The following is a 14,715-nucleotide window of genomic DNA, read 5'->3' on the forward strand; positions in this document are numbered from 1 at the left end:
AAAATTTCACATGACACACTGTCTTATCATGTATACCACATACCAAATATTAAAGGCCTACATGTATGTGAAAAGACAAAAACGTTATGGTCTGGACAACAAAATGTCCCAAAAATTCTATTACTTGACCTTTACATAAAAGGTCAAGGTCATAAAAAGAACGCGACACTCTGTCTTATCATGGTATATCCACATACCAAATATCAAAGGCCTAGTCTAAAAATTATGTTTTTTGACCTTTACATAAAAGGTCAAAGTCATAAAAAAATGACACGTGACACACTGTCTTATCATAACATACCAAATATCAAAGGCCTATGTCAAAAAACAAAAAAGTTATGATCTGGACAACAAATTGCCCCAAAAATTCTATTATTTGACCGTTACATTAAAGGTCAAAGGTCAGCAAAAAATGGCAGATGGCACACTGTCTTGTATACCCACATACCAAATATCAAAGGCCTATGTCAAAAGTTTTTAAAAAAAATGTATGGTCCGGATAACAAAATGCCCAAAAAGTCTATTACTTAACTTTTACATAAAAGATCGAGGTCAAAGGTAATCAAAAATGGCACGCGACACTCTGTCTTATCATGGTATACCAACATACCAAATATCAAAGGCCTATCCCAAAAAATCTATTATTTGACCTTTACATAAAAGGTTGAGGTGAAAGGTCATCACAAATGACACGTGGCACACTGTCTTATAATGGTATACCTACATAAGGCCTATGTCAAAAGACAAAAAAGTTATGGTCTGGACAACAAAAATTCTATAAATTGACTTTTACATAAAATGTCAAAGGTCAGCAAAAATGGCACCTGATACACTGTCTTATCATGGTACACTCACATACCAAATATCAAAGGCCTATGTCGAGAGACAAAAAAGTTAAGGTCCGGACAACAAAAATGCCCAAAAAATTCTATTGATTGACCTTTACATAAAAGATCAAGATCATTAAAAATGGTACGCGACCCACTGTCTCATCATGGCATACCCACATGCCAAATATCAAAGGCCTATGTCAAACCACAAAAACGTTATGGCCCGGACAAACTTTGTATGTGAAGCGGAATAAGAAGAAAATTGATTGAATATTGTTTAACTCATATGGAAACGTCACTATGACCGGTGAAGGGCTGCAAAATTTAGGCCTGTGCTCGACGTTTACGGCCTTTGAGCAGGGAGGGATCTTTATCGTGCACACCTGCTGTGATACGGGACCTCGCTTTTTGCGGTCTCTTCCGAAGGACCGCCCCATTTAGTCGCCTCTTACGACAAGCAAGGAGTACTGGGGACATATTTTAACCCGGATCCCCACGGGAAGAAGAAGTCACACTAAAACAACATGCCCCCCTTCTTTGCAGGGGAGACATAATATCGAACCGACTGATGCGGTAAGCATTTCCCACATACATCATACAGGCTTGGATAGAAGAGACCGAATATAAATTAACCCTTCGGTTCCACAGAAATGATAGAATACAGGGTTCAAACCAACCATTTGAAAGAAGAGACAATGGCAGAGAGCTAAACAAAGTAAACTGAAATTAGAAAGGCACGATTTATCAATAGCTTAAGAATGTTTCAACTTCAGAAGAATATAATCGTTTTACCATTCCATTGTCATGACAGATCCGACAAGTCCCTCCTTGTAATATTTCCAATCCTGGAGAAATGAATTGGTTTTCAGCGCGGCAGCCTCGCTTGCAGATGCATGAACATGAATAATCTCTTGGACAAAGACTTCGATGGTGTGACGTCAACGACGATGCTGTCACGCATTCTGTTCCTCGGGAACACTCTCTATTAATAAACGAGAAAAGAAGCTGTTAAATATTTTTTTCCAGATTTATCATACTTTTAAAAAGAAACAAATATATAATAGTGTAGTATTCGAAAAAATAAGAATTCCAATGGTCGGTTCCCCGTAAATCCTACGCTATAACAGATTTGCTCGGTGTGATATGCTTTATTATAGTATCAACCAAGTAAACAGAGCTTGTGTTAGATATGTACATGTACTTACATTGTAGGATCTGAACAATCCCATTTATTTTTAGGAACCCAAGGCTGAGCATTGTGGTTTGGTATCGGAGGTTTCGGTTCATGTGCTGTTAACGTAGACTGCAATTTTTGAAGCAAAGCTCCAAGCCCATTATAGATATCCTGTGTAGATGTTTGATGGTGGCGTCCTGTTGAGATTGGATCAAAATATTGCGCCTCCCATGCCCCAACACCTTCATTATTATCCTGTCCATTTATAGGATCGAAGTATTGCGCCTCCCATGCTCCATGACCTTCATGCATATCCCGCATAGACGTTTGAGAGTTCATGTCACCATGTAATGAAGGAACAAACTGCATTTCCACGCGTCCAGTGATAGTCAGAATTAAAGATGAAATGCAGACACGTAAAGTCGCCATGTTTGGTTGAAAATTCAGGGTTTCAAAAGTAGTACTTTACCTGAGAAGCAGTATGTGTATTAATATTCCCGTTCTGTAATTCACCTGTATATATACATATAACATAATTAATTTTACATCCGGGATTATGTAACTAATTGTAGACACCATTCTGTCAGATTTACTTCTGATGAAAGTACATTATGTAAACAACAACTGTCAAATTCGTGTCCGTTAAATTACACATCAGTCACAGAAGAAGAAAACCCCTTTATGGAAATACAGGAACTGTACCATGAAATTTGATGTTATTAGAAGTGATGTAGACGGGAATTTTTGGATCATTTACTCATAATATTGTTACACAAGACATGTTCCGGTATTCAAAATGGTGAGGGAGTATTGCGGTAACTACACTGTATACGTTTTGATAAAGTATTCCAACACGAGGTCTATGCTAGTAATCACCATTCAGTACGACTATATACCGCAACTCTCATGACGTTTTTGCGGATCTAAGCGAGTTTTTTTTATTGACAACTTAAGGTTGATCGATCCCCATGTGATGGCATAGGTTTTTGCAAAACTCTTAATAAATAAAACTTTGCGCATGATAGAAATATATCTTTCTGAGGAATTTTATTCACTGGATATAATAAAAAAAATGATGCTGAAAAAGTTCATATTTTCCATAGATAATCAATTATTTATGATTTAAAAAGTTGTCAAGGGCAATAACTCCTATGCTGGAATTTCCACTACTGGATGTCTAATATACATTGGTTTCCCTAATATCCACAATTAATCTATACATATTTATGAATCAGCAGTTTTTTTTAAAACTGTTGATATTTAAATTTTGTGATTTGAACAAGTTTTTATCTATTTTTATTATTCTGTTTAACGAAAATGTGTGATTTTCTGATGTTGATGTATACTTCAGTTTTTGTATGTCTGACATCTTTAAAAAGATGGCAACATATACATTTCTTTGGTTGTTAATTAAATCAAACTATACTGAGTGAAAACGAATAACGTTTTTCCACTTTTAACCATTAATATTGATAAGTCACATGAGGATGGAGCTACCTTAAGATGATACATCTTGATGATGACCTGGTTCAATAATCATAGAATTAAGATTGACAATTAAACGGTCTTTATGAACATTGGTTAAAGAAGAAAATAAATTTAAATATTCTTGATGAAGAGGGAGCATTCTATAGTCTCATAGAATTTCAATCAAAATACAAAATTAAAACAAAAACTCTTGGCTATGCAGGTTTACAAGCTATGACTAAGTTAAAGAATGAATTTATTATTTTTTCGTTGGATGGAGGTATACCACGAAAAAAAGACGGAAAACTGCATCATTGTGCATAGCACATGATGCAAAAGTTTGCCGTCTTATTTTTCGTGGTATACCTCCATCCAACGAAAAAATAATGAATTTATTCCTTATCATTTAGAGTAATTTCACCCTCCTGTGAGGTCATAAGATTTTGCAAAATCAATGATTTATTTGGATTTATGCATTGTATTACAATGAATTTTTTCCAATGGTTATTGGAAAAAAATCTTGTTAAACATAAAATATTTCAAAAGTCTAAGTTGTATATAAATATTCAATAATATGTTTCAAGATTTTGAATCCAAGGGCAATAACTCTGTTTTCATTGAATCTTTTATCAAGTTCATTATCCTATAGATTTTCTTTATATTTTACGAAAATTTTGAGTAGTTTTGTAAAGAAACAGTTTCGTGAAATCGTTATGAATACTATTATATCACTTTAACCAGTTTTTGTGAAACTTTTACAATGTCGTTGAAGGAAAATTGCAATTTTCTGACGTTGATATATGATTTTGTATATATATATATCTCACATCTTAAAAAGTGTGATGACCTATATAATTTATCTGATAATTTATTAGTTTTAACTCTAATGAATTGAAATAAATACACATTTTAAAGTTTTCTTAGATAATAATGAGAATATGAAGTTACCTTAACACAAACTTAAATCTAAGGCCCGATTTCAAAAAGTCTAGTTAATTTGTTAGGTAGTCACGTGGTACAGTGACGTCACATGCGCCCTTTTCCGATCAACTGATTGTGAAAGTAATGCAAGATAATATTAAAAACTGAGCTTTTAAGGACCTAATTTATTCACCATGGACAACATTTAATTCGATGTTGACAACTTTCCCGAGTTTTATGTTTTCGCCACCAGTGCATACAAATAGCGATGTAAATACCCAAAATATAGCAAGGAAAGCGAGTGTGAAATCGGCAATATTGCGAGTAAATAATGTTTATATGGGTCGCTGTTTACACACTATTTGGTAATGCTATTCCTTTATACATCTGTAATCGGTGCTGTTTTTCTAAAATAAACAGTGAAATTATTATTCATTTTTGGATTAAACAAATTATGATGCGTTACATTGTTGACAACTAGGCCTAGCTACTGTCACGGGTGCATTTCGGAAAGCAAAGAAAAGGGAAAATATCACACATAAATCAATAAAAATAATCAAATTTAAAGTGGAAATCACAATCTTTTATTTTAATATTTTATTCTAATAAAGAAATGTTATTATTTTTTAATTGTGATCTGCACGTCGTTAGGAAGTGGGAGCACATACGGCGTTGTATTGACGCACTCAAAATGTTACGAGTTCAATGAGGCATAATTTTATAATTCAATTTAAAGTTAGGAAATACAATATTCTATTATTGTCCCCCACCGCAACGCGGAAGGAGACATAGAAATACCGGTATCCATGTGTCCGTCCGTCCGTCCAACTTCATTTTGTGGACGCAACTCTTCAAAAACCGCTCAACGGATTTTGTTCATATTAAGTAGGATTGTTAGTCACCATGTGGTTACAGACTACTAATTTGACCCCTATTTCATTGACCACTAATTTGACCCCTATTTCATTGACGCAAGTAGTTCCTGTTTATAAATAGAGGTTTTTTCTTAAAAATTCTTGGGGATGTATGTGGGGTGGATTTGTGTTATTATAGGGCATAGATGGAAAGAAGAGGGTCTGAAAAAAATTAAAAACTTATAATAATGGGAAATTCTGCTCTTAAGTGTGTAGTAGGAAGGGTGTAAATAGGCCATTGTTTACCTGCGTCTCAAAGGGAAAGGGAAATATGCAGGGTAGGGGTTACTTGCGGTGTCATAACAGGACTTGTGTGCGGTGGATTTTCCTGAGATTCACAAATATTTTTGGACTTGAATTGCTCTAAGTCTGTACCAAGTTTCAGGTAAGTTGAGGCGGTGGAATTTTTTTATATTAATTTTTATGTTATAAAGGAATGTATAGCAAAATAATTGGTAGTCTGTGTCCATGTGTAGTTGATCATATTTTGCTGCCATTTTGATTCGACAATTTTTATAGAAGTTATGGGACTTTGTTGAATTTGTACATGCTACACTATAGGAACACTTTGTGGACGCAACTCCTCAGAAACCGCTCAACGGATTTTCATCATAATTTGTAGGGTTGTTAGTCACCATGTGTAGTTGATCATATTGTGCCACCATTTTCATTCGACAAATTATAGTACTGGAGTTATGGGACTTTTGTGCTTCAACTTTTTTTGCGGCGGTGGGGGACATGGCTACGTGTAGCAATCTTGTTTATAATTAAAAGTTCAATTATTTTGCATCTTGAACATTTTTGTACATCTACCACTTTGTAAAAACCGGGAGCAAAGTTATCATGTTGTTACAAGGTGAAGGTCAGTTGATCCGAGTGTGTATTGAATTTGAAGACCAGAACAGAATTATGTATATGCTGTAGGCCTATCAGTGTTTAACTTCGATATATCCATTTCTCGTAGTTTTATTATCTGGGTCTCTGTCCAAGCGGTGTTTGAAAAGGTGACTGGGTGTTTTTCTTAAAGGTAAAATTCTTGCTCCAACAAAATCTTTTATCCATGTCTTTATTTTCATACCTTCCTTCGAAAAACTGAGGAAAGGTATGAAAATAGAGATGTGGATAAAAGATTTTGTTCGAAAAACTGAGGGGGTCGAGTGGTTAGAGCATCACGCTCTAAATCACACGGCTTCTCACCCTATGTCGGCGCGGGTAAGTGAGAAAGTTTCCCAGTTTACTTTCGGAAGGTCGGTGGTCTCTTCCTAGGTTTGTATCTGGGTTCTCTCTTCCCCAATAAAAACTGGGCGCCACCAGATAACTGAAAAATTGTTGAGTGTGGCGGAAAACAGCAATCAATCAATCAATCGAAAAACTGAAAAATACAGTCTATAAATCCTTTCTACCGACAACTAGTACACCCCTTACCTTGCCCAAAACACCTTAATGCAATCTTATTTATAAGCCGTTAACGTGATAATTGTTGTTTTTTTGTTGTTGTTGATGTTTTCAAACATGAGGGCGCATATGACGTCACACATAAGGGTGCGTAAAATAGCGAAAGTAAATATGCATATCGAAAGACTTGAATTTCATCGCTTTCCAACTCGAAAACTACGCAATTTTTTTCGATTAAAAACACATTTCAAGTAGTTTTAGGCATGAAAAGAATTAATGTTGCTGAAAAAATGAAAATGTTTAGAAACATGCATTATGTCCTTTAATTTAAATATTTTAAAACATTGAGTTTATCTAATAAAACATGATATGATTTGAGTTGAATTAACGATTTATTCTTGAACTACAGTCTATGTCATTTCGAGATGGGCACAGTAATTTGTGAATGCATGTTTTACACAACTTAGAAACTTCAACTAAATCCGTTAATGGCGGCTTCCACGAACTGTTGTTTACTGTGGAACAAACAAGTTTCTTGTGGACTGAAAAATGCAGTTTTAAAAGGATGAGTCCTGTTGAGAGAAAATTGATTGAATTTTATTGAGTGGAAAGAGCAAAGTTCGATATCGGTACAAACGGAAAGCGTGGGACACGTGCATGATCATTATGTAGGATGCCAGGTAAGAGGGTTCTCACGGCTTCCAGGTGGACAAGTGAGTGTTACAGAGGGTTTTTCGAGTTTTTATCTATGAATTCTTAAGGCGTCGCAGCTGTTGTAACGTCGTACGGAAGCCTCATTTCGGTGCCCTCTCATAAACATTATGCCGGAGTTCGAAATCATAGCTACGGTATTGCAGGATCTCTGAGGCAGTGTGCGGTGTATCTGGCATTTGGGTTTGTGATATGAAGGAACTGGTCGCAAGGTGCAAACTGGACTATTGTCATCCCCGGTTGAATACTTTTAACTCTCAGCTCGGAATTGCAGAAGCAGACGTGTGTTATTACATGTATTTTTTAAGGGGGGGGGGGGGGTCCTCAAATAACCATGCTTATTTGATTTTGCATAATTAATTATTATTTATATTTGATATTTGTTTAAATTTGTTGAATAAATTTATATAGATCGATAGAATTGTTGAGTTTTTCTTTTCAGGGGAAAAAACATACATGTATAGTCATGAAATACTGAAATTGTCGGGCAGTGAAATTTCACCACCTCTCTAGTAACGCATGCGCCAATCGATGAAATTATTTTGTACAGTACCTGGCAATGTCCAAGAAATCAGATCAATGTTTACAATATAGCAGTTTTTTCTGTTTGTCACTGATATAGTGCATTACGTTTTCGATTGTTGAGTTTCACGAGAAGAAACGATGTGTATTCATTATGTTGCCCTTAAAACTACCATTATAAACACATTCGCAATAATGAGTTTCAAATTTTGAAACAAGCATTCTGAGAGTATTGCATGGCAATACATAGTCCCCTACCGGCTGCAAAAATTACTGTACCACAACATTATTCAAAGTTCATTATGTAGGTTATGGTAAAAGGGAAAATTGGAAAACCAGGATAGGAAATCAACTACTACTCGAGTAGAGACTAGACCAGGGGGAAAAAAGAGAAATTTATAATTAGGTCTTTAACCAAGTCAATAAACTGTGACATGTAGGTGATCATGAATAATTTAGCTATATTGTTGTATTACTATGCTAGAAGGTTTAATGAGTGTGGTACTATTAGATGTAAACTAACAATTCATGCTATTTTTTCTAAGTTCAAGGGCCATAACTTAATGAAAAATCAACGGCCCGAGACCAAATTTGAACTTGATCTGTAACTTGTTATGCCGTTATGCCAAAGCAATGTACCAAATATCAAATGAATATCTGCAAGCATAACTAAAAAAAAACGTCCGGAAAACTGATAATTCATGCTATTTTTCTAAGTCCAAGGGCCATAACTTAATGAAAAATCAACGGCCCGAGACAAAATTTGAGCTTGATCTGTACCTTCTTATGCCAAAGTAATGTAACAAATATAAAATGAATATCTGCAAGTACAACCAAAAAGAGTCTGGAAAACCGATGATTCATGCTATTTTTCCAAGTTCAAGGGCCATAACTTAGTAAAAAAAATCAATGGACCGATATGACACTCGAACTTGATCTGTAACTTGTTATGGCAAAGTAATGTACCAAATATCAACTGAATATCTGCAAGCACAACCAAAAAAAGTCTGGAAAACTGATAATTCACACTATTTTTCTAATTAAGTCCAAGGGCCATAATGATGTAAAAAATCAACGGACCGGGACCAAATTCGAACCTGATCAGTAACTTGTTATGGCAAAGCAATGTACCAAATATAAAATAAATATCTGCAAGAACATAGGAAAAAAGTGCGGAAAACTGGACTGACGGACAGACAGACGGACGGGGCGCAAACCTAAAGTCCCCTTCCGCTTCGTCGGTAGGGGACTAATTATGGACGACCGTTCATTTTCTCTGTTCGGCATGACGAATTACGATTGCGTTCGTAAAATCATTATCTAATTTTCCATACGGAGAGAGGTCATTTACGTTACATAGAGAACATTTAATTTGGAACTTTAAGTGACTTCCTAATAATCAAGTTTTATTTACTGTATATGATATCAACTAATGCACGCAGTTATTCACAAATTGTTCTTAAATTCATTTGAATTAAAGATATCGTTCATTCAATTCATGTGCGCAACCATTCAAACACGCATTAAAAAGTCCTTCCTCTATTGCAATATTACTTAACTGATTTCCCGCGCTTGCGCGGGGAAATAATATAATTATTAGTTTCCTTGAGAGCATTTCTCAAACAAATAGGGGTTAATATTCTGGCTGCTTAGTTAATAATCTTTTGTGTTTTTCTTTTTTCAGTAGCCATTTTCCCAGCCTCTATATTATAATACTACATTTCAGTGATTAACCACCTTCATCCAGGTATATATGTTTTTCTTTACTCCTTATCATGAATAACAGGATATGTCCTGGGATAAATGGGCCACCCGGAGTTACTTTCCAGAGTCAATAAGCCATCATGAAGCATTTGTTGCTTCTACAGGCACACGAATGTGTAATACTCCGGGTGGTTCACTAATATTTACATTTTTTTTGGTGCGTTGCACCCCCATTTTATATATGTTATTCAGCTCTGGCTTGTTATGGTTGCAGTTCCCTGAAGTCTGCAATAGGGTCACCCTTTCTGTAGTTTATTACTACCATAGCTCTGGCTATTAATAATTTCCTATGATGGTTATTTATCTCTAGCCTCGAGACATAAGCAATACTTATACTCTATGTCAATTTTTTCATATAGCTCTGGCTACTTTTGAGGGTGTCCCTTTGTTGTAGCTCTGGCTACAAAACATAGCAAATGGCTATTTTCTGTTGAGTCAAGCCATACCTATGGCTACTGGTAGATGCTTTACCATTTTATATTTAACTGCCATAAGCCCTGGCTAAATAAATGCAGTTATTTTTATAGGGATATGAAATCTTAAAACATTTTGCATGCTTCTATTGCGCTCATGCATAGCATTAGAATTCCATAACAGAAAATATGTGCCCTTAAACAACTGCGGTTGTGGTGCATTTCTGTAAAGCTTGTGTCTAATGGAGGCATACACGCCCACTGGCAGCAAGCTTTTTTTTTTTTTTTTTTTTTTTTTTTTTAATTGCCTTATTTGTATTTTGCTTTCAACAATGTCATGGTTTTCAGAATTATGGCTTCCCGTCCGAAGAAACGCAAAACTAAGTCCTCAACAACAGGCCCAGTGACTCCTCTACAAAAAGAAACGTCAGAGCTAAAAGACTTGGTAACGGAATGTATGACAGCAGCCTTACCAATCATTGAAAATACAGTAAAAGAGTGCTTGACCAAACTGAAGAGCAACCAAGACTCAGCAAGTACATCAACAGCCCCACAACCAGAAGAGAGTGTGAACAACACCACTCCAAATACATCCACCTTCAATGCAATTATTGACTTGGAACCTAGCACAGGTATTACCTCATTTACTCATGATGTGCAACAAAACATTTCTCCTGTGGGGATTTCAAAACCTGTGGGCTTGGGGGTTGACACCAAAATCAAGGCCAAAATATTTGCAAATGAGTATGTCAAAATGGCCTCATTGCTCCCCAAGTCTAGCATTGAACAGGAACCAAAATTTAAATCAGTCGAAAAAGACGGACAACTGGTTTTTGTCAAGACTAATGACAGTAATCAAATCAAATCCATCACCCAATGGATGGAAGCTTTTCATGTCTTCGTTGCTCTCCACTGCACTAAATACCCAAACGAAGTTGGGCAGCTTATGACATATGCTCAAATTATTCAGGGCATATCCAAGTCATGTGGAGATGAAGCGGCCATATGCTATGACGAAAAATTTAGGCAATGGCGACAGGTTGCACCACGAGCCTGTCCCTGGGATAGGAAAAACTCTGAACTTTTCCATGATGCAATTGTTCAGGGATTAGAGGCGAAAACAAAGCTAAAGAAGCAGCCCTTTCGATCTACATCTTCGAAGCAAAAGTATTGCTTCACTTTCAACAACAAAGGCTCCTGCAACAAAGGCAATTCCTGTCCATATGCACACATATGCCAATACTGCTCTGGCAAACACTCAAGACTTCAGTGCACAAAAAATAGACAGGGACAAAACAACACAACACACACAAAATCCTCCAATAATGACCTGCACAGAAAACCATTTACTTCCACCAAAAAAGATTGATAACTCTGTTGTTACCCCAATTAGTGTGGATAAATTTGCCGAATATCTTCATGGTTATGACCCCACTCTCTCAAATTTCTTACTGGAAGGGTTTAGACATGGTTTTAGAATTCCTTACCAAGGTCATCGCCAGTTCCGCCTTTCAAAAAACTTATCTTCTTTCAAGGGAAATGAAAGTGTATTGTGGCATAAAATAAATAATGAAATAGAGTTAGGTAGGGTTGCAGGTCCTTTTTCTTCCCCCCCTTTTCTTAACCTTCAAGTTTCACCTCTTGGTTTAGTCCCCAAAAAAACCCCAGGGGAATTCAGACTTATACACCACTTGTCTTACCCAGAAGGGTCGTCAATCAATGATCACATTCCTCATGAATTTTGCACTGTGCAGTATCAAACTATAGATGATGCTATTTCAGCCATCAAGGACATTGGGGTGGGGGCACTTTTAGCAAAAACTTACTTGGAAAATGCTTACAAACAAGTACCAGTCCACCCCGATGACTTTGAACTATTAGGTTTCAGTATTGATGAAAATTTTTATTTTGACAAAACCCTTCCCTTCGGCCTCAGTTATTCTTGTAACCTTTTTGAAAAGTTCAGTTCAGCCCTGCAATGGATTCTCCATGATAAATTTTCTGTTTTACACTGTGTACACATCCTTGATGACTTTCTGTTTATTGGGTATCCAAACTCACCAGGCTGTCACGATGCACTTCGGGCATTCCACACTCTAGCAAATGACATCAACCTACCAATTAAGTCGGAAAAAACAGTACTTCCTTGCACAACACTCACATTTATGGGCTTAGAAATAGACTCCATCAAATTTGAGATTAGACTTCCAGAGGACAAATTGCTACGCCTACAAGAAGCAATCCATGTGTTTAAGAGGAAACGTACAGCTACCCTGCGTGAGTTACAGTCCCTTATCGGGCTGTTAAATTTTGCCTGCTCTGTAGTGCCACCTGGTAGAACATTTCTTCGTAGAATCATTGATCTCACTAAGGGCATTAAAAAACCTTATCACCACCGTCGGTTAAACGCGGAAGCTAGGGCTGATCTACATGCTTGGTCAATTTTCATAGTACATTTTAATGGTAAAGCACTTTTTCATTCTGGAAAAACGTGCACCTCCCAATCTTTACATCTGTATACAGATGCTAGCAATTTAGGGTTTGGGTGTACATTTGGTAGGAAATGGTTCTATGGATCCTTCCAGGGACAGTGGTTAGAATACCATATATCTGTAAGAGAATTCTTTCCCATTGTTCTTGCAATGGAAATGTGGGGTGAAAGGTTATCAAACACATCAGTTGTAATACACTCTGACAACAGTGCGGTGGTTCATGTTATAAACAAAACCTCATCCAAAGACCCCAACCTGATGAAATTAATGAGACGCCTTATGGTAGCATCTCTTACATTCAACATTCATTTCCATGCTGAACATGTCCCTGGCCTTCAAAACATTGCACCTGATCTTCTCTCTCGCCTGCAGATACAAAGATTCAAAGAACTCTTCCCCAACATGGAAATGGAGAAAACAAGGGTTCCACTTGCACTACTACACCTCTAACGAGAACAGCAGACTTCTTAATTAGGAACTCGCTATCAGAAGATTCACTTTCATCATATAGAAACATATTTGCAAGTTACAAAACGTTTATTCGTGCCCATGTTGATAAAAATTCAACTCCTTTACCCCCATCACTTTCCCATTTGTTGCTTTACATTGCACATTGCTTCCAGTCAGGCTTGGCTGCTTCAACTACCCGCACACACATTGCTGCTTTAAGCTTTACATTTCAACTCGGGGGTTATCAGGACCTTACTCAAAATTTTCTGGTTAGAAAACAATTGCAGGGATTTAGCAAAGTTAAGCCAGTCATGGACAATAGACTACCTATAACTCCAGACATTTTGTCAAAAATTGTTTCTGCCCTACCATCCATAACAAATTCTGCCTTCAGCAGTACATTGCTTCATGCTATGTATGTTTTAGCATTTTGTGCCTTCCTCAGGGTTGGGGAAATCACCAAGACAGCAGGTGCTAAGCAGCACTTCCTGTTAGCTAAACATGTTATCTTGCAAAAAGATTCCCAACTGGGCAATCCCATAGAGCTTACAATCCCACACTTTAAGCACTCTAATCAGTCTATCACTCTGCATCTTCAGCAAAATACTTCCAACCCCTTAGTATGCCCTTTCTTGGCTCTGCAAACTTTCATGGATGTTAGAGGTCATAAGTCACCTGTGGAACCCTTGTTTTCATTTATGGATGGTACTCCTGTGTCCCGTCAGTTTTTTACTGATCACTTAAGGTTGTCTCTGTCATTCTGTGGACTAGATACAAACAAGTATCAGTCACACAGCTTCCGAATTGGGGCAGCCACTACAGCTGCAGCTTCAGGGTCATCGGACATTCAGATTCAAAATATGGGCCGCTGGAAATCATCAGCATTTAAAAAGTACATTCGAATTCCAACTATCAAAATGTAATCTAGAGCACGAGTGTAAGGGTTACCTCACTCTTGCGCAGCAACCTTGAAGTCAGGGGCTTCAGGTTCTGCCATGGAATTCACTATCCAAACATAGGAATTTCGAAGTCAGGGGCTTCTTGTTCCATCATGTGACTCGAACCAGTGGGGAATCGGATCTTGAAGTCAGGAGCTTCCGGTCCACTTTTTTCTTACTTTAAATGTTCCCTTGAGCCATGAAGACAGGGGCTTCTGGTTCAGTCATATTGCTTATCTTTTTAACCGTCTTTAATAAACATAGGGATAGGCCAACTTCATAGTCGTTTCACCATTCACGAATGTTTTTGTTTCCCTTCCAAAAACTGTTACTTGGACTTGGAGTATATTCTTTTAGGGTGCTGGATGGGGCATATCAAAGCTGAAGGTAACTACAGCCTTGATAGGTGGCGGAAGATACCCCATCTTTGACACTTTTTGTATATACAATTTGCCAAAGTATCTGCTCTTATAACTTGAGGTTTTTCCTAGTCATAATATTGTATTTATGATTTTTTTATATTGTAGTTTTTAGGATTGTGGCATTTTTGTAATGTTTTATTAGTCACAATTCCTTAGCATGAATTGCAGTATTGTGTTCTTAGTTTATTATTTTTTAACTGTTTTATATGATTTTTTGGTGTAATACTTTGTCATTTATTAGTTAATAAATGACCATTCTAATTCCTCAAACTGTGTTATGTGTTTAATTGTGTCAAACAGAG

At 36.7% G+C, this 14,715-nt stretch overlaps 1 protein-coding gene across 3 annotated transcripts; it reads left to right on the plus strand.

Annotated features, from left to right (window-relative positions):
* The first annotated feature begins 9,540 nt into the window (after nucleotides 1-9,540).
* LOC130054234 (uncharacterized) lies at nucleotides 9,541-14,683 on the plus strand. 3 transcript variants are annotated; one of them, XM_056163262.1, is made up of 3 exons: nucleotides 9,541-9,681; nucleotides 10,460-10,743; nucleotides 12,976-14,683. In XM_056163262.1, exons 2-3 carry the CDS (start codon nucleotides 10,464-10,466, stop codon nucleotides 13,974-13,976), a joined length of 1,281 nt encoding a protein of 426 aa, XP_056019237.1. In that variant the 5' UTR covers nucleotides 9,541-9,681; nucleotides 10,460-10,463; the 3' UTR covers nucleotides 13,977-14,683. The 3 variants fall into 3 exon arrangements, with proteins under 3 accessions (XP_056019237.1, XP_056019236.1, XP_056019238.1); XM_056163261.1 differs by having other exon boundaries at nucleotides 9,541-10,743; XM_056163263.1 differs by having other exon boundaries at nucleotides 10,460-14,683.
* The last annotated feature ends 32 nt before the right edge of the window (nucleotides 14,684-14,715 follow it).

This window comes from Ostrea edulis, chromosome 4 (assembly GCF_947568905.1).
Source record: "Ostrea edulis chromosome 4, xbOstEdul1.1, whole genome shotgun sequence".
Taxonomy (NCBI): Eukaryota; Metazoa; Mollusca; class Bivalvia; order Ostreida; family Ostreidae; genus Ostrea; species Ostrea edulis.

What these genes read in the sequence shown, in the direction of transcription:
- LOC130054234 (XM_056163261.1), top strand. Translation starts at nt 10,449, where the DNA reads ATGGTTTTCAGAATTATGGCTTCCCGTCCGAAGAAACGCAAAACTAAG. An exon ending in TGACTTGGAACCTAGCACAG is followed by an intron (nt 10,744 to 12,975) that starts GTATTACCTCAT and finishes TCTCGCCTGCAG; the next exon opens with ATACAAAGATTCAAAGAACT.